The sequence below is a fragment of the Enhydra lutris genome, unplaced genomic scaffold, assembly GCF_002288905.1.
Source record: "Enhydra lutris kenyoni isolate GAN:26980312 unplaced genomic scaffold, ASM228890v2 scaffoldscaffold19, whole genome shotgun sequence".
In the NCBI taxonomy this organism is placed as follows: domain Eukaryota; kingdom Metazoa; phylum Chordata; class Mammalia; order Carnivora; family Mustelidae; genus Enhydra; species Enhydra lutris.
The window spans coordinates 13,153,241-13,174,523 of NW_019154103.1; the positions used below are offsets into that span (position 1 = coordinate 13,153,241).

The 21,283-nt window shown below is 33.8% G+C and overlaps 1 protein-coding gene across 2 annotated transcripts in view; it reads right to left on the reverse strand.

Annotated features, from left to right (window-relative positions):
- Positions 1-21,283, reverse strand: part of LOC111148397 (transmembrane protein 161B) — a 70,712-nt gene that overhangs the window by 21,567 nt on the left and 27,862 nt on the right. Inside the window, exons 3-5 of one of the 2 annotated variants that reach the window (XM_022504914.1) lie at positions 15,115-15,198; positions 13,037-13,134; positions 8,989-9,145 (exon numbers count right to left, since the gene is read on the reverse strand). In XM_022504914.1, coding sequence (XP_022360622.1) covers positions 8,989-9,145; positions 13,037-13,134; positions 15,115-15,198 — 339 coding nt within the window. Of the gene's footprint in view, positions 1-8,988; positions 9,146-13,036; positions 13,135-15,114; positions 15,199-21,283 lie in introns of those variants that run through there. The other variant, XM_022504915.1, reaches the window with a different exon arrangement.

Sequence of the window (21,283 nt, forward strand, 5' to 3'; positions counted from 1 at the left end):
TCTGGGATCGAGTCCCACATCGGGCTCCTTGCTCAGCAGGGAGCCTGCTTCTCCCTCTGCCTCTGCCTGCCACTCTATCTGCCTGTGCTCACTCTCGCTCTCTCTCTCTGACAAATAAATAAATAAAATCTTTAAAAAAAAAAAAATCCAAACTGATCATTACGTCTTCAGTGTTTGTCTCTGGGAACTGCAGACATTAAAAAAAAAAAAAAAAAAAAAAAAAAGAACATAAAGGAGAGGAAGCAGAGAGGATGGCATAATTTAAGGAAAATCCTCACCTATCAGAACTGTTAATTAACAGTTAGTAGTACTAGCATTATATTTAGAAACACAAAGATCTTTAAAAGCCAAAATAACCAGCTAAAACATGAACAGAAGTGGCAAGGGGGATCAGGAAGTGGACTTGGTTTTCAAGACAACATATTAAATACTTTTGTTTATATAACCTATGTGTACATATTGTTTGACAAACATTAACATATGAAGAAATTCAAACTAGGTTTTAATAAAGTCTTGATCTACAACATACCCCTCCACCAATGCCAGAAAAAAGGTACAATGCGTCCTGGAGTTTAAAAGAACCTAAATAACTATGAATTCACAGCATAAAGCACGTATGTTTGCTTTACCACCTTTTCAATCTCATGCACTGAAATTATTTCCACATCCTATTAAAATATAGTGAAATGTTAATGGTAATTAATATTAACCAACTGTTAGAAATGCTTCAATGCCATGAAATACTACCATCATAAAACTGTTATGATTTCAATCCTATTTAATCATCCACTGGCAAAAACCTGATGTATACACAACCCAGAAGAGAACATAACAAATATTTAACTTATTTTATAAACAAGTAAACAGGCAGCTTTTCCAAGAGTTCTACTCTTTCTCCGAAAGAAAAATATCTGGGGAGCCTGGGTGGCTCAGTTGGTTAAGCATCTGCCTTCAACTCAGGTCATGATCCCAAGGGGCTGGGATGGAGCCCCGCATCAGGCTCCCTGCTTGGCGCAAAGCCTGCTTCTCCCTCTCCCATTCCCCCTGCTTGTGTTCCCTCTCTCACTGTGCCCCGTCAATAAATAAAACCTTAAAAAGAAAGAAAGAAAGAACGAAAGAAAAGAAAAAGAAAGGAAAGAAAAAAGAACAGTATCTGTGTATTTTCCAGCAATAACCCCAGTGCCTGAAAGTTTATTCCTGGCCAAAAGAATTATGCAAAGATCTGCTGAACCAACTGAAGTCTATCATGGGATTTTATTTTGTAGACTCTTCACCATGTTTCAACTCAAAACTCATCTGCTTGTTTCACCAAATTTTTGGAGCAATGTGTATTTTATTCAATTAATATATAATAAGTCCAAACTTGTTAAATAGTATATATAGTAGTAGACTAAAGAAAAACTTCCTATGAAGACAGACTTTTGTTAGCATTTGACGTATCAGAATATAAAACTGGCTTATTTTTTGAGACAGGTGAAATTAACTACATTGTGTGTACCCCATTTAGAGTTCCTCACCAGTAACTGTGGTAACTCTATTTTGAGATCACTTACAGACACTCTCTATACTAGCTAAGATAGTAACAAAGTTTTTGTTGAGCTACTTACCAAACGTCTCTAATACCTAAATATAATAGATTATTTTGAAATAGGAAAAATCCTTTTATGCTCTAATCCCATGAATATGCTTACGAACCGTAAATTATTCATATAGAAAAATAAGTGACAGACTATACCTGAAATATGATAGGAATGGCTTTCAAAATTAATTTCTCTAACTTAGTTCCTTTAAATCTGTTCTTTCTTCCAAGTAAGATAAACTTACTTTTATCCTTTCATACATAAATACAACCTGATAATGTAAATAACATTATTATACCAAAAAAATTAGGCTTCTATATTTACAGACGTGTATTGCAAAAAACATTAAAGACAAAACATTTCCTGATTTATAATTTAATGGAAATAATGATCAAGTACTTTAAATAAACTCTTCCACTACCTTTATCTTGCTATTATTTTCATAGATCATTCTATATATTAGACTTTCATAAAGAATATATTAGTAAATATTCAAAACAGCAAATGCAAAACTACTGATGCAAATAGTCATTTTCTTTTAATAATTTTTCTTCCTTTTTAACCCCTCAGTCCCAGCTGAATGGACCACATACTTTAAAGGCTAACTTATTTTACTTTAGATAACAAAATCTCAACCCTTAAATTAAAAAGAATGTTAGAGATAGGGTAAATTTTTTTCTGCCAAATGGCTGACATTTTGAAAGTTCTAATGTAATATCAACATTTTTCACAACTGGAATTAAGCAACTATACAGGCAAACACCAAAATTTCAATATGTAAGAAAAATCAAGGACAAATGGAAAGATTTAATCAGTAGGAAATATTTTAAATGTATTTACCTTTGAGCTGGAGAAAGAACTTTTAAATGATGAGTAGGCTTAATTTTTAGATCTAAAATGGCAAATTTCTCTCAGATCTAGGTTAGCAACCTACAAAACATCTACTTATAAAGACAGTTTTAATTTAATTTGTACTTGCATTATTTTAAAGACCCAATTCTCATATTAAGAAAATGTCTTCTATACCCTAACATCTTGAAATTATTCAAAGATATTTATCAATGCTTTTTTTGAGAAGGAAGGAAATAGAAAGAGATCCCATTATGAAAGAATTTTGTTGCCAATACACAAATCTAAAGGATACTATCCTAAGAATAAACACAGAGGTTTTCCAGAAGTTTCTCAAAATTTTTTCAAAAAATTTGTAGTATCTTTTAAAATATCATGTTTCCACTCAACTAAGTCATTTTCATGTAAACTGAAAGTTTTCTACTCCATGAGAGATTATAGTCTTGTTTTTGTGACAATAAAAAGGTTTCTTCTATTCAAATGGCTAACCCTCTTACATCTATTTTTATATAAGAAAAAGCAACCAAAATACTGAAAACACATTGTACTTTGCATCGTCACTGCAAAGCCTAAAATCTGTATCAAGAATCTACTACAGTACATACACTGAAAACTAACAAGTACATTAATCCTTACAACATATCAAAATCCATTTTAAGAAGATTTGAGTCTGTCTTCCAACTTAAAAAATAGAACCAACTTGAATAATTTAAACTAAAATATCTTTTCATATTTTCTTAAGAAGGTTCAATTACTTTAAAGAGAAAACAGAGAACCTAAATTTCTCTCAGAATTAGGCAAAAAAACAAAAACAAAAACAAAAAACCCCAAAAAACAAAAGCAAAACTATTATGTATGTCTAGAATTTCTCCTCAACCTAGCCAGATTGTAGAAGGAAATAACAGTCATGGATTTTTGGGAGCATAAAATATAGGTTTTACTTAAAAATAAGCAAGCAAACAAGAAACTATTAACTAGTCATCTGGATTAAAATAAAGCAAAATAATGAAGATTATCCTTAAACTTTTAGGTGTAGGAGGAAAATTATCACTTCCTAGCCAAAAGGGGAAAAAAAAGTCTCAATTATAAATTAATAAACCAGAAATACTGGTTTTATCTCCCAAAGTAAGTTCTCTGTTTAACTCTGGGCTTCTGACCTGAAAGGCAAATAAACTGGCAACAATGGTATCACAGAAGATCTCCAAAAGTCTGTAAAAGAAACAATCTTTGACATACCATGCTACGTACAAATTTTTAACCAAGTACTTTGGTTTAGACTCAATAGCTTTTACTCTGTTCCTTTCTCACCAAGACTCTTGATGGCTTAAAGATGCAGTTTACTTCAGGGTTTAGTGTTTCATTTTTCTTACTGATATAAAGCAGAATGTTTTATAAAATACAAATACAGTAATTTAGAATCCCTTAAAGAATTTAGAAAAGGTGACCAAGTTGTGATGGTTTGCTATAGCTGTCTATTTACTACACCAAACAAATGTAGCATTTGATTTGCACACTTTAATTTACAAATCTACATATAGAACTTAATATTTAACACAGAAAACCTTAGAATTTATTTCCATTTAAACCATTCCCAACTTTTGGCACTGTATGAAATTTGCATGTCTGACAACCAAGGCAAATTAAAAATTTAAAACATAGCCTTAAAAACATACATAATAGGGTTTTGTACCTTAAACCATCCACATTGTAAAATACAAGCAATGTGGAAATGTGACTAATGATCCAGTCCTTTAACCAAATATAATAGGACTACTGAGAAGCTTTGTAGAACAGCTTTCTTCTCACTCAAATTCACGTAATTGACTCAATATTACTGTGTGATACAGCTTATTCATAAGAAAAGTTTCTTTGAAAAAAAATCCATTGATTATAAAGTATTTTAATTTTTAAAAGTTTTACTTCCACCAAAGGATTACTGAATTTTTTATAAGCATCATTTTTACCTTTTGCTTTTCTTTGTTCATAAATGAAAATGATATTATTTCATATTATAAAATCAGGAGACATTTCTCTAGTGCCTCTAAGACTTCATGGGTCATCATGTAGGAAAGACAATTAATACAACTGTTCCATCCTTACTCTAAGGCTTTCTTTACCCTTTGTCTTCCCCATACCATGTAACTCAGCATAAATGGCCCTGGAACACACACTCTTGATCAAATGAGGTGGTTAGAATTACAAATAGGCAAGGGAGTAAAGCTGAGAATGAGCCTGGGTTTAGGAGTGAGGCCAGAAGGTGTGATAGCTGAGATGCATGTACGACTCTGTTGAAACAGAAAGCAGAGCTGATGGTAAGAGACAGCCCAGTATTAGGTACTAGGGTTCAAGAGCTGAATGTCACACATTTTTAAAAAAACCTCATTCCTGGGCTTTTACAACTTTCAAGCTTCTGTATAAGTTATAATTGTGGTCCTACATGAGTATGTCAAATAAAACTGATGGGGAGAAAAAACCAAAATGACCATGTAATGAAACAGTTTTCTTTCTCACTTTTAAGTGAACCAATTGTTTAAGTTATACATGTCTAAATTTGGGACCACTTTAATAAAGGACATTTTATCAGTAACAACTGCAGAGAATTTCTGAATCAACTGATGTATGTGTGACTCTGGAATTAAGTGGAACTATTGTCCTATGTAATCAATGGAGACATGTGTTTGACTAATAAGTAGGCACATACAATAAGAAAATAAAGAGAAGCCAGACAGGGGTCACTGCAGTTACACACTGTTCATACGGTGTGAAAGGCAAACCAGATATGTTATAACTAAAATAAAAGATGGGCTATAAACAGACTCCTCCCTGATGTTAAATCTGGATAGCTCGCATTGAATTCTGGATTCCTGCATACCACTGAAGGCAGTAGGTCATTTTCTCACATGCTACAAGATCGAAGGAAAATCACATACCTAAACATACACACAATTCTCCTTTCCTTCTTCTTCCCTATCCCCTTTGTGCAGGGTTAAAGTTGGCAGAAAATAGCTTGGATTCTAAAGCCCTTCAGCACTTTCTGTCTTCTCTAGGATGGCGAGACAGCCAGCTACCAGATTCCCGCAGAGAAGCTATTGTCTGGAGCATTTCACAAGTGCACTACTTAAAACTAAGCAGAGCCAGTTCAGTGCAGAACACTGTGTGGGACCTTTGCTCTCGCATTATTAGGCATTACTGAATGAAATGAAAGATGAAATTTATTCACATAAACAATAATCTGAGTAGCTCTTAAGAGGTACATTTTTCTAATTTCTCTGGTAAATAGGTATTAAGGGTTTTAGAACATTAAATAAAACTGGATATCAAGTATGCATTTCTACATAAATACCACAAATACCATTTTAATATCCTGCCATCAACCATGATGAAAATGAAGAATATCCCAAAATAAGCAGTATTTCAGAGAAATATTTCAAAGTATGAAAAAAAAAAAGTAGTCAGCTAGTGCTAATTATCAAGTTAAGATATTTTTAGTGTGTTTATGTAACTTGACGTCTACGGCTGGGTCTTTATTCTGACTGCATAGTATTTTTACATATTTAACATTAACACTACAGAATTAAAAAGTAATATTCTAATTGCTTATCAACTTTATCTCCTCTTGAGATTAGTATAGTACAAGATACCTGGGGATGTTTCTCAACTGACACATATGATCAGTATTTCTATCCAGCAGAATATACACCTGGTGAAGATGTCAACTCTTGAAGACTTTGTTCTGGCTCTTCTGGCCTACATTACACCTAAATCAATCCAAAGAGTCAACAAGGAGCATAGTGACGTTGAATGTCAAATCCTATCATATATTCAAAATAGTATCCATTTCTATTTTTAAAAGACAGTTCAGCAGTCTCTAGTTGAATGTAAAAGATGTAGGATATGCATTTATTCTGCTTACTTCCGAAATCTGACTAAACCATATAGCAAAGAAACTAAAAGCCATCAGAAACAAAGAAGAGGAAAAGATGACAGTTGCTAGAAAAGCAATGTCAACAAAAGTTTGGAAGACAGTCTAAACAGATGAACAAGCAGTAACTGATTTAGGCTTCCACTTTCTCTGTTACGCTGGGGTCAACAAAGGGTACAAAGTACAAAGAAAGCCAACTCATTCACAAGCTCTGGAAAATTCAGAAAATGGAGACAGCAGGGACCTTTGAAGGAGAAGTTGCAGGACGAATGAAAACAGGATGATAGGCTGAATGACTATATTAGCAGTAATCAGACTTGCCAGAGCTTTTCTTGCCTAATCATATGTATTAGGTGATGGCCCTTCCCCAATACTGGCAGAACCCAGAAGAAATACTATCTGAAGATATTACATCAGCGAAGATCTGGCTTGGAAGCACCAGGCAAAACTTAGGGTGACAATGAAGACATGAAAACAAGAGGCACTGGGGGGGTCACAGATATGCATTTAAATTAATGCCTCTACATTAAATATCTGAGCCTTCTTCCCCAGTCAGTGCCTATAACTCTGGCTGTCAGATTTATACCCCAAAGATGAGAGAATGGACAATTCTTGTTAGAGAAAATGACAACCCAACAACCTGCAGACACTGATATTAAGAGGTCTCCCAGGGTAATATAAAGTCCCCACTCAGTCAATCTGCAAAAAAGGCCACCAAGTAACAAGTTCCAGCCACTTGTACAAAACTTCTGATTTTTAACTGCCCTTTTCTTGAATATAAAGATAATCAAAGGTCATTCAACATTTTAAGACCAATCTCTAACATGACAACGATTAAAAAGGCAGGGGGGAGGTATACTCAGAAAATAAACAACACTAGGCATAAATTAAAACTTAAAAGATACTAATATCCTTAGAACTAAAAAGATGTTACACATCCATGACACAAGAATGATACGGAAATAGAACATCAAAGTCTTCAAAATTTTTTTTAAAAGTTGATATAAAAAAATTCAGCAAAAGGGTTAAGAGAAAATTAAGAGAAAAATCAAGAAAATAAAATAAATGGGAAAAGGGAGATAATATTAAAGAACCATTCAAAGGAAGAATAAGTTATTACAAAGAGTCCCTGAAAAAGATGACAGGAAACAGAATTTTATCACAGAGTCAGTATAAAACTTCCGGAAAAAAGTGCAGATTGAGCACATCCACTGACTTCTGGTCTCTCCCTCCATACCAAAATGACAGTATAAAAAAAAAACTGTTTTTAAGTACATAAATAAAATGAGTGAGAAGAAAAAAAGCAGGAAAATTCCTCTAAAAAATGACATTACTTTATTTAGAAGGCAAGGTGAATGGGAAATGATTAGTGATAGATGACAAGCCACACGTATGTGCCAAGTCCTCATTTACACAGAAACAGTATCAGTTAAAGCCGAAAACTAAAATCAAGTAGGAGCTTTGTACCCACGTGGAAATACTCATGTAAATATCAAACAAAAAGGAGCTATCTCTGGAGAGGCAGAAATGGAGGAGGTAATGTTTAATTTTAATAAAAGTAAGGAAAAAAATCTGCCAAGTAAAAAAGGATGAGTCCCCAGATTTAAAAGCTAAACCTAGAATTTAACCCAATTAATGATGAAAACTTCAGAATACCAAAAGAGAAAAAGCATTTAGAGGGTGCACGTAGGGGAAAGGGAGGCATATGCCAAAGGCAGGAAGGCATCGAGTTTTCTCGAGAACCTTCAAAACTTTCAGGAAAAACTCTTTCTTAGAATTTGTACTGAGCCAAACTATCAACTGAGTATGAGGAAAAAATAACTTCAGGCATGCAGATTTCAAAATTAAAAACTGTAACACCCCTTTCCAGGGCACTATAGGGGAAAGTACTCTGCCAAAGGTCAGTCAACCAAAGACAAGCAGATGATGTGATCCAAAAAGAGGCACAAGGAATTCTTAGGAAGACAGTAAAGAAAATCCCAGGTTAACAGCTATGCAGTTAAGTTTACAGAATTGAGAGCTCCAGGAGGATATTTCCAAGGGAAAACAAAAAAGAAATGATGTGTTTGAACTACTGAGGTTTAGAATTCTGTAAAGAAATTTAGCATCTACATACAAGAATAAAAAATTGTTCAAGGAAGGTGGTAAAACACTGTAATGCTTACTATAAATAATATTTTCACAGGTATCACTAAAACTGACTACTGATTTGGTGAAACAGTTGTTTCCTTACTATTCTGGAGGAACTGAAGAAAGGAAAAGGAAGGGGGAGAAAAGTGCAATAATCTAAGATTCAAGAAACACCGTTATCACCATAAGCAACATCATTTAAATATCACCATATTTAAACATATGGAAGAAAATCTCAGAATACCTAAAACAGGAGAAAGTGGCTCCTCTGTGACATGAAACTCACATAAGAAAGCGAAGGCAAGGAACTGGCATCTTTTCTTGTATTTCACTTTTTAAACTATTTACCTCTACTTGTCAAGTTTTTTCTATTAAATAAAGAGGATTTCAACAAAGAAAAATTTTCTACCCCAATTTTTTTTTCAAATCAGAGATGAGATCTATTTGTATTAGCTACAAAAGGAGCACAAACTTATGTATTATTATTAATGATGTTCTGAAGGATACATTGCGAAAGATAAAACAAGCAGGCACCAGACTAAGCTGATATTCATTTCCTGTGTGGGCTTCATAAAATTGTAGTAGACTTCAGTTACTAGATACACAACTGTAGCAGCCACTGTGAAATCCACCAGCCACTGGTATTCTGGAAAATAATGCAATGCTGAAAAATAAAGGTCAAAAAAAAAAGTTTACTTAAACTTTCATAAATAAATACTTTAGGAGGATTTAACTATAATTAACTTTAGCCATGCTAAACTTTTTCATTTGTTGATATGCAATGTAAGGTTTGCAAATATGAGAATCTAAAAATGCAGGAAACAGACAGAGAATGTTGACACTCAAAATTAAATTTTAATACCTCACAAATTAAATAATTTCTTAAGACCTGGAATGATTACCAAAAACTATTTAAACTGTTTTTAAAAATATATGATTACAAAATGAGCTGGTATTTTCTTAGCTGATTAGCTGTTTTTTACAGAAATTAAAAAATCAGGGTTTAAAAAATTTTTTTAAAGATTTTATTTACTATTTCAGACAGAGAGAAAGCAGGAGCAGAGGGAGGAACAGAGGGAGAGGGAGATAATCTCCAGTAGATTCTGCACTGACCACAGAGCCTGGTGGGAGGCTCAATCTTGTGACCCTGAGATCATGAGAAACCAAGAGTTGGACGCTTAACCAACTGAGCCACCCAGGCACCCCTCTTTTAAATATATTTTTTAATTTTTAAAAAGATTTTACTTATTTATTTATTTGTGGGAGAGAGACAGACAGACAGACAGAGAAGGAGAGAGAAAGAGAATGAGCAAGGGGGAGGGGCAAGGAGAGAGGGAAAAGCAGACTCCCCACTGAGCAGGCAGCAGACAGGGGTTGGACCCTAGGATCATGACCTCAGCTGAAGTCAGGTGCCCCTCGAGACTTTTTTTTTAAGATCCTAAAGTATGATACTTTAACATGAAGGTATAAATTGGTGTACAAAGTTAAGTTTATTTACATTTTTCATTTCTGTGAAGTAAGAGAGTTAAGCTTTGCTATAGTTATTAACTGCATGCATTAAAGGAAGATTAATAATTTTTTGAGTTAATGCAGATTGAAATAACCAATACATATACTCTTTATTCTTGCTTGTGTTCCTGCAAGAAAAGTCGATGAAATGCCTTCTATAAAAACGATAGCCCTTCCAACAGAGGGTTTACATTAAAATTAGCGTTCTCCGATAGTAAATCAGATTCTCTCTTTTCATCTCAGATATTCTGGTTTACTTCTGCCTGAGTGCAGTCCAAAGCGTCAGCATCATTTGGCAGAAGACCTCCTGAAAATGTGGGAGTAAGTCACATACATAAACATCAATTCCTATGTTTCCATAATAAAATGATCTACATTGCTGTGGAAAAATTTTAGTTGCAAAATGAAGTATCTGAGGATAACTTAAAATCATGCATTTATAGAAAAAGTATTTTGAAAATAAAACACCACTCAAAGTAAGACATTTAAAATATTAAAACAACTCATATCTTTATAACAAAAATTGCAAATCCTTTTATGACTGGGTAAATTTTTAATTTGCATCTAGTTATTTTAACTGTGTTAGGATTTTTTTTCTTTTATTCCTGATAAATATATTAGCTTATGGATAGCAGTCTGAAAGATTTATCCTGAAGTAGCTGAAGGACTCTTAACCTCTAGCCACCTCACTTCTCCTCTAAAATCACCCTAAAATCTAAAATCTGGAATCAATGACTTCTCAGAAGGAAGACAGGGAAATGGGAAGAACAGACAGACAAATATCTAGTTGGGTAGACAGACATCCATTTCTCTAAAAGCTTTCAATTTTTATTAAGAACTGAAGCAAGTGTTCCAATTTGTGCTGCCCACATTCAGAGGCTTCCTCCAGGAAATTCACTCACAGCAAACATGCAAGTGACATTTCAAGTAGTTTTCTATTTTTATGCACTTTTAGAGGTTCTTATAACAGATAGCTAATACAAATTAAGACAGACTTTCAAGATACTTATTGGGATACCAGTAATATATATACATTCAACAAAAGTACAAATTATATATAATCTTGGCTACGTATTTTACCCAAGTATTATATTCTTTTTGTATTCAATAATATAATTATCTATGTGCCTTTTATTAGGCTATTGGAAACTAAAGAAAACTCATCAAACCTAGTAGTTTGCCTTAAGCTCATGAGTGTACCTTATTAAATTCAAGGAGAAAACCCTCTACTTTTACCTAAACACACATACACAGCATGCATTCACAAATGATTACAGAAACATATATAAAACATCTCCCCATTTTACTCTGCTCTTGAAATTATGTGGCCAGTTATTAAACTACTACCATTTGCAATTAGTTTCAAAACTGTATTAATGAAACAAAATATTGAAGAAGCTTTGTGATAAGGCCTTAATTTTAATCTTTTTAAGTTCACTAAAATAGCCTAGTTCTCACTAACTGGCTCTAACACATTTGGCGTACAACCCGCACCAAGTTATTGAACTATATGAATTCAATGAGTTCAAGGGGGAATAAAAAAAGGTCAATAAAAGTTACATACCTCATAAAACTGGAAGAAGGCTAATTAAAGTAAAGCACTTAAAACAATGCCTGATAAATACTCAAATTTAAGCTATTATTAAAGTTAATAAGCTGATAATTATTCATTTAACATGAGGTACTAGTAAGAATGAAAAAATCTATACTAGAAATCAGGGAGAATGTGTATATATTCTTGTATTTACATGTCTATGAACATTTTATACATGCAAGCACACATAAAAGATTAATAAAACCAATGTGACAACTAGTCAAAAAGTCAAAGTGCTTTTAAATGTTTTAGATTTTGCGTGAAAAATAGTTAAAAAGAAAAAAGAGGATGACAAAACCAGTCTTAACAGTCTTAATAATATTATACTGTTCCTCACTGACCTTTTTGGATTCTAGGACACCCTTTTTATATTATATAGAACATATTAAAAAATATATGTGTGTGTGTGTGCACGTATAGAATACACACGTAAAAATCTTTGTTAAATATAGAATCAACTTTCAAATATCCTGAAGCCATTTTGTATCACTAAATAATTCTATATGAGATGTTACATGAAGCTACTAAGGTTTTTCAGGGTGGTTATGATTTAACACAAGAAGGGCCAAATTACATATGATATTTATACATTACCAAAATTATTTTTTTAACATGTTATTTTTATTCCTCACTTATCAGGTAAATCATTAGTTCTCAAACCTGGTCCAAAGTCAGAACCACTAAGAGCATTTTAAAAAATATAAGTTCCCAGAACCCACTCTAGATTTACTGGATCTCCAGGGGTAGATATGAAAAAATCTTTCTTTTTAAAGAGCTGCTCAAGGGATTCTGAGGGACAGTCAGGTTTGATAGTATAGTATCATCTTAGATGCCATTCCCTTACAGGATCCAAATAATTTCATATAAATTTTATTTTAAATATAAAATCATTATAGTTATTATACAATTACAAACATTGATATACAGGGGGGAGAAAAAAAACACATAACTTATCAGAAATATCCCATGGGCAAAAGTAAATCTTGAATCAAGTTTTCTGATTCCTAATCCAGATCATTGCTCTAAAGCCACTTTCCTGTCTACTAAGCATGAGCATAAAAGTTCAGGTAATTAAAAACAAACACCCAAAAGCATTTGTGCAAGCCACACCATAAAAGGAACAGAATGGCACTTATGGCAATAAGTCTAGAATTCAAAATACTGAAAAGTCACTGCGATCTCGACATAAAACAGAAAGTGCATAACAAACATGTAAGTCAGCCTTTCTGAAAAAATGGGAAAAATAATTCTTAGTACAGGTTAAGTGAATTGAAAAAGAAATTCAATTCAAATGAAGTCATTTTGAGCTTCTAAGTTCTAAAAAAGATTTCATATTCCATAAAATGGACTTAATGATTAAAAACCAAACAAAAAATAGATAAAATGAAAGTACTTTCACTAGCATAGTAGAAAACTGAGATTTACAGAACACTTTACCAAGATTTCCCTTACCTAAAGTATCCACTTCTGTAACTGACTTTGTTTCTAGATGGAGATCAATATCCTTTGGAATGGTCAGTGGCTTACTTTCAATGTGACCATTATATTTCCTATAAAAATCAGACAAGTGACACAAAAAGCAAGTTACCTATACTGTTATCCAAGCGCTTGTATCAACTAATCAAAAATGGGGTGTTAAATTTCACAGTATAAAAGAAGCAGAATTTTTAATATTTCATCAAAAAGGAGGTACAACAGTCAAAGGTAGTTTTTAAAGGGAAGACTACAAAATGTGGATGTAAATTATTATGTGAGTATGCAGATTACCAAGGAAAATAGTTACCTAAATTAGTGACAAAATCTTAATTATTAGTTTAGCACTTCACCCTATTTCTCCGACTCTCCTGTGTAGATTTAAAGACAACTAACGTCTTCTCCTTTAGGTACAAGAGTAAAAGCAAATAAAAAATTAAAGAAACACCATTATGATGCAATATTTAAACATATGGAAGAAAACCTCAGAATACCTTAAAGAGGATAAAGTGGCTCCTCTGTGACATGAAATTCACTGAAGAAAGCAAAGGCAAGGAACTGGCATCTTTTCTAGTATTTCACTTCAAAACAATTTAACTATTTCTTAGGTGCAAGAACAAAAGCCTTTGAAACAAAACGCATTTCTCTTTGAAATTATCTATGTCCACACATACGTATAAAGAGACCTGTAGCTATAAACAAGTCAGAGTTGAAGAAATATATTAAGATTTATGTGTGTAAGAAATTCAGTAAGGTGAAAGGCTCATCTGGAGTTGCTTTTACTGAATCACGAATGAAGGAAATAAAAGAGTTCTTTAGGTGCACATGTATCATTCCTTAACTTAATTTTTAAAAGACAATCACATATATATAGAAAGTAATAAACTAAGTTTCAAAAGCATTAATCACAATACCAAGAAACAATTTTCATTTATTCTGGAAAAACCTCAGTAAAAATATTAATTTATGTCAATAAACCAAACAGTAATTACTGCTACCAGGAATAAGACAGTGCCATTTTGGCATCTTTTTGTACATGTAAAGCCTTTTCTAAATAAAAACAGAAGGAGAGCTTACATTTAATATTCCAATGATCTTCAAGGTATATTGGCAATGATAAGTGTAAAAGAGAATGGTAGCAAGATCAGAAAAGTCTTTTTAAAATTTCCAATTTCATGCCAAAGAATCATGTTTGAAAAATGTTTAAAATTAAAAAAAAAATTTAGCACTTACAAATGTATTAGCCCAGGTTAATATCATTTTTATGATACACATGAGAAATTTGGTGAATATTTTTTGTCACTGACATTTTGTAATACATCAGAATCATAGTTTCGGGTCCTAAGAAGTCCTCCCCAGCTAAGGACACTAAGGCCCATATAGAGAGGCTAATTATCATGTACTTTACTTGAGAATTCAATTCAAATAGAGATAAAAATTTTAAAGCTGGAAAGATCCTTCAAAATTACTGTTTGGTCCTTCCATTTCAACAGATAAGACTGCTGTGGTCTATTCAGTGAGGTTTATTAGCAGGCAGTTCTCTTCATAAAGGTTTAAATGCCAATATAATTTGCAGCAAGTGAATGGTACCTACAAAATTACTCTGTCTACCCTTTCTATTTGAAAAAATAAAAAGAAGTCAAAAGCACATAAATTTGCCCAATCTCATAATACTGAATAACAGCAAAACCTGGGAAAGAACCCAAATCAACAGGTAAATGAGTTACAGGGTAAAAAGATGAGCTCTGGTTTTCTCCCCAGTCAACCCCCACCAAGTTCTAATATGATGGCTATACTGTTTTCATAATTTATATACAAAGAATAAAATTAACCATTCTTAAGTAAAATAATCACTTCTGTGCTCATATATTAAATTACTAAATACTGGGTTTTCTTAAAAGGTAATTCAAAACTATTTTAGATCATGGGTTTTAATCTCAAATTTATCAAACGCTCATAGCGTTTTCAGTAAAAGTTCCTTTAACCAATGTACAAGATAGATTTACATTAATTGTGTCAAATACTTAAAACTTTATAAGCTCAACAATGTAACTTACCTATCTTTTCTGCTTTTCCCTTTTTGCTGCTTCCCTGCAAGAATTCTTAATTCTTCTTCTGTAGGATGTTGATACCATCTCAAACTAAGAAAAAAAGAATCTTTTTAAATAAAGGAATTAAGATCACCAGAATTATTCATTTATTGTACAAATATTTATTGAGTTTCCTATTTGTGAAGACACTGAAGGGAAATATCAGGTGAAAAACTCTAATCTGAATTAAGATACTACTGCTTTTGCCTTAAAAGGCTTTTGATTCAAATCTAGCACTTACCAAGCACTTACTAGATGCCAGACCCTGCAATGCTGTTTATAAGTATATTTCTTATAACTGACAATTATTAATATATATTAAGGCTATACAGGCCTACTGTTAAAAGTAAATGGACTGAACTCTGCAGGAAAGCTGGCAACGAACACATTAGAATTCTCCACCCATCCTTCATTTACACAGAAGGAATTGAGAGTTGTCTTAAAAAGAGTTCTCTGAATGTCCTCAAAATAAAAGTAGTCTTTGCTTTCCTTTCTGTCCTCCCCTCCTTTAATTTAGTTGGAGAATTCTCAAACTTTATGTATACAAAAATAAGAGTAAATCGTATTTATAAAACCCTTAAAGTTAGGGCTCCAATTAACTGGGTGTATTTACCTCCACCACACCGTCAAAACACTCAAACAAATCACTTATTCCCTCCTAAGCACCCACCTGCTCATTTTCAATTTCCTGTCTCACCTGAATTTCCTATCTACCAACTACCTAAACTTGATATTCAAGTTTAATTCTCAATGTGCCCTCTCCACATATTATCATTAATTCTGTTTTTTAACCGTAGTCCTTGTCTTCCCTGCACACTCTCCTAAATACATTCCCCCCCCCAACAAATGCATTCTGATCCCAACTTTAGTTATCTTTCCATAATGCAAATCTTATCAAGGTAAGCACCTGTTGGAATCCTTTCCAAGAGTCTTCACAAGGTAAAGGAGTGAGGAGACAGCTAGGCAAAGACTTTGATCAAGGCCCTGTTTTTATAAAGGAGAAACATATCCCTAGTATTGCTAAACTTCCAATTTTTCAATTACAAAATCTAAATTTTTAAAATAAAATATCTCAATTAAAAAATGCTAGCAACTGATCTGCTCTTTTTGAAAATTGGCAATTTGCATAATGACTGGATATCTGATGATGTTAGGAAATTACTGTTAAAAACTTTTAGCTGTAAAAATAGGATTATAGTTATTTTTAAAAGCTCACATAAAGATATACACAGAAATATCTATGAATGAAATAATATTTGCTACAAAATAATATGTTGGGTAGAGGAGAGATGAAGAGGAACACAGATGAAACAAGTTGACCACCAGGTGTTAATTGTGATAGGTACATAGATCATTATTTTCATTATATATTCACTGTATTATTGTCTACTCTTTGCACGTTTGAAATTTTCCACTGAAGTTAGAACACACATTGTAAGGCCCAAATATGCATAGGATTTGTGACCTGTTTCCACAGACTTTCATGATCAGACTACCTACCTTACCGGACCCATCTTCAACAACTACCTTTTTAAACATGACATTCTAGCTAACTAAATAACATCTTATTCCATAAATTGGTCCATCCTTGATGTTTCTGCACATATTCTTCTATCTGCTTATAAACATCTATGCTTCTATCTGGCAAACATCTAATTTACCTTCTACTATTTGTAAGGCAAGTTGTCCTGTAGTATAAAAAAGAAATATCTGGTAATTATCCCCAGTTCTTGGAAAAGAGCTTTAAAAGCCTTTGGAATTTCCTGAGTGAGAGGGGGGTGTCTTTATTATGTTAACAAGGGAGCTCCTAGTGGGCCTCCAGATAGCTTCAGAATGGTAGCTGGTCACCAGAAATAGCAACATGTGATTAGAGTTGGGATGTTTAGACACCTGATCTGCAGGAGATGGGGGCTAGAGATTAAGTTCAATCACACATCTAGTTATTTAAAATCATACCTATGTAATGAAATTCCGTAAAATCTCATGGCAATGAAGCTCTGAGGAGCATCCTTGCTGGCCAAAACACTAATGTGCTTGGATGGTGACATGCCCTGACTTCACAGAGAGGCCATGGAAACTGCACTTCTTCCCAAACCTATTCCTCTATCATCTTTATAACAAAACTGTAATCATAAGTATAGAACTTTCTTGAGTTCTAGTTGTTCTAGGAAATTACTGAACATGAGAGGTGTCATAGAAATGCCCCAATTTATAGCCAGTAGCCAGTTTTCAGAAGTATGGGTGGCCTGGGGATTCCAAGAACTTGCAGCTGGCATCTGAAGCCTTGGCATTATTACAGAGAACTCTGTCTTTAACCAATGGAGTCTATGTTAACTCCAGGTAGTGTCAAAATTAAACTGCAGTTGGTATCAGACCAGTTGGATTAAAATGAAATATTCCCCTAACTGAAAGATTCTTGGGAGGAAAGATTTTATGATTTGTTTCTGTATGCTTCAAAACTAGTACAGTTACTGGCATATAGTAAGTGCTCAAAAAGGATCACCGAACCAAAATGAATTCAGTTCTCCTCATAGTTGAAAGGCTTTAAAATAAAATATCACAACCAAAAAGTCTCTAAACTGTAATTAACATGGGTGAAGAGGCACTTCCTGAAATTTCCATTTAAGTCCAGAATTTTAACTTACAGTCGATTCTTGTTATTCGCGGTAGTTATGTTCTATAAAGTCGCCGCGAACACTGAACATTGCTCCTAGGGGAAATACAGGGTTAGGTTCCTGCAAGCCTCTGGTCACAACATTTTCATCAATCATTACAAAACCTTGTTTTATGTGTGTTTATGTTTAAAGACACCTTATTTAATATATACTGTTGATTCATTAAACATTTAATTCACAGCCAAACAGCACTATAACTCATGCCTAAATAAAGCTTACTTATAACAACTGTAATCTTAAATATAGTATTTTCCTGAGTTCTGTGAGTATTGCTAGCAAATTTTCTCAATAAGGCAAAGCCTTCTTGTGCTTAGGAACACTAGAAAGCCCTTCAGCACTATGCTTGGAGGCCATTTTAAACGGTGAAATCAACAAAAAGCTAAAACGTGAACAACATGATACTAAACAGACCATGAAAAGCCCATTTGTTTACGATATGAAAGGTGAAACAAGGCCTCAGCTGGGAACATGGGCACTGGGCCACTCAAATTTTTTGCCACTCTGGATATGTCTTTGAATGACCTTGAAAGCACAAGTATGAATTTGGGGGTTACAAATGAACTTCAGCAAGTACGCAGATCGCAAATACAGAATCCATGAATAAAAAGATTGAGTGCATAACATTTAGAAGACCAATTATGCAATAACTCACAAAGACTAAAATTAGTCATTTAGCTCTGAGAAATTACTAATTATTGCTAATCAATGAAAGAACTCTTAGTATAGGAAAACTTAAGTTACTTTTAGAACACTATGATAATGAGAATTTTAAGATTCTTCATTTTTTAGGACTCATTTTCTTTTAAAATACAATCAAACTTGTTTAATCTCACTTTTGTAAATCCATTTTTCTAAAATGGATTGCACTTATTATACTTTTTATTGGGCAACTCAGGTCATCTACATCAGTAATAATTACTGTTCAAAGCTGGAACCTAAGGATGCTGGGTGCTCTTAGGGCCACTTCTCGTCTGCTACTCATGTACGATGCATTCATCCATCCATTCATTCGTCACACACTTACGGAGTTCCTTAGAGCCAAGTACTCTGCTGGGCAATGGAAATTTAATCACATACAATAAAGCCAAAGTCCCTGCTTTCTTGATACTTATATTCTAGCTGGGACAAAATTTAACCAACTAAAATATGACCAAAAAAAAAAAAGAATCACAAATTTGGATACTACACAAAATTGGATACTATACAAAAGAACCAAACAAATGGTGAAAATGAGAGAGACAAGACTTAAGTTGTAGGTTAGGAAAATCCCTCTGAGATGACATTTACCCAGCAACCTAAAGGATGAGAAGAATGGAGGGGAACAGCATTCCAGGCAGAGAAGAGCATGTCCAAAAGCACAAAGGCATGAAAGAACACAGAACACTGCAGTAACCAAATGGCCAAAGAGGCAGCTGTAGCACATGCAAAGAGAAATGTATGAGGGAGGCTGAAGAGATAAAAAGTAACAGATCATGCAAAGCCTCCTCTGTCACAGTATGGAGTTTAGATTTTATGCTAAAATAATGGTCTCAAAACAGGAGAGAGCAATAACTTGATCTGCCTTTTAGATCTCTTTTGCTGCTCTGTGAATCAGAAGCAGGCAAGAAAAAGAGATGTATTTTGGACATTGAGTCAACAGGTCTTGCTAATGGACTAAAAGGAGGAAGTGGGGAAAAAAAAGAATGAAGGGTAATCTACCCTTTTGATTTGAGGAAGATGGTAGTACATATTCTGAGATGGAGCAGAATAGGAAGAACCACGAATTTAAATATGCTGAGTTGTTAAGTATCTATGAGACATCATGTGAAAACATCAAGAGGACAACTATTTATTGGAATCTAGAGCTCAGAGATAACTTAGGGTCATTAGGTAATTGTGGTATTTATGGAATCAATAAGATCACCTAAGGGGAAAATAAAACATGGCAGAAGTCTAATAGTTAATAAGAAAGTGAAAAGTAGGGGCACCTGGGCGGCTTTGTTGGTTAAGCAGCTGCCTTTAGCTCAGGTCATGATCCCAGGGTCCTGGGATCAAGTCCTGCATCAAGCTCCCTGCTCAGTGGACAGCCTGCTTCTCCCTCTCCCTCTGCCTCCCACCCCAACTTGTGCTTGCTCTATCTCAAATAAATAAAATCTTCAAAAAAAAAGGGAAGTGAAAAGTAGAGTTCATGAAGACAATTCATGTGACAAACATTGCTGTAACAGAAAAAAGGGAAATAGGCCAAAACTAAGAAATGGACATGGAAGGGGCTTCGTGTTTTAAGGCAGAAAGGAGGCAGGCCTATGACTCTTCTTTATATATTGTTACTTTTAATAAGAGATCTTTAAAAAAAAATTATGTGCATGTGGGTGTGTGCTAACAGGAATAATCCAAAGGAAGTGAAGCAATTAATGACAAGGAAGAAAGGAAGCAGTACGTGAAAGTTAGAGGAAAAGAGGTATAGTGCACGAATGCAGTAACTGGGCCCTGAGAGACAGGACACCACCTCCTCAAGTCAAAATTAAAATTTACAAACTTTTTTTTTTTTAAATAAAGATGGGTTGCACATTAACTAGGGCTGTGGGTTTAGTGGTGAGAAAATGATTGTGGGGCTCTGGTTTCAAGAGCTGAGCCTGAGGCAGGCATACACAGTATTTGAGGAGAAAGATTTAGAGTTGAAAGCTGCCTGAGAAGTGGAGGAGACAAAGACTGGCAGGCAGCATGGAATAGCTAAGGTCTGAAAGTCCAAAGTAAAACTTAGAAGTACAGTTGCACAGTTTTCCTTAACAGACAGTGATTCATACATAGCTGGATTCCATACCATGTGCTTCCCATGTTCTAGACACTTTAAGCTCTGGTCTCAGTTTTTAGCCTTTTCTTTTGCTATTAGTTGGTATGTCTATTTTAGCAAAATAACTTGCAATGTGCTTATAACTGCTGCACCATGCCTTTCTAATATGGGCTTGGAAGACATATGAAAGCTAATTAGCTTTAGATTCTATGTAGCAGTTAATAAGAATGGTTACAAAAATACAATTAGAGAAACATGTTTTGTGTTAGTGTTACAAAATTGCACATACAGTATCATTACAACCATGACAAGAACCTATGAACAGAAAAGATTAGAAGGAAATACAACAAAATCTACACAGTGATTATCTTTAGCTGATGAGAATATAGTTCATTACCTCTTATTTTTCCTTCTCATCAATTTATTATCTTTTTCTATATCACAGGCATATATTGTTTGAAATAGAGAAAAAAAAACTTTAAAATAAAAAGTATTAAGAGGATATCACTAAAAAACTGAACTTCTTACATTTAAGTTAAATGCATTAATATCAGGGTATTTTATGACATGTAACCTGGCTATTCAGTGGCTTTGTTCACCTATGTTCAAGTTGTCAGCAGTGTCTCAGATAATAAAGCCAACCTGGTGTTCCACTTCACTAAATCACTGAAATAATTTTTTACTACTTTTC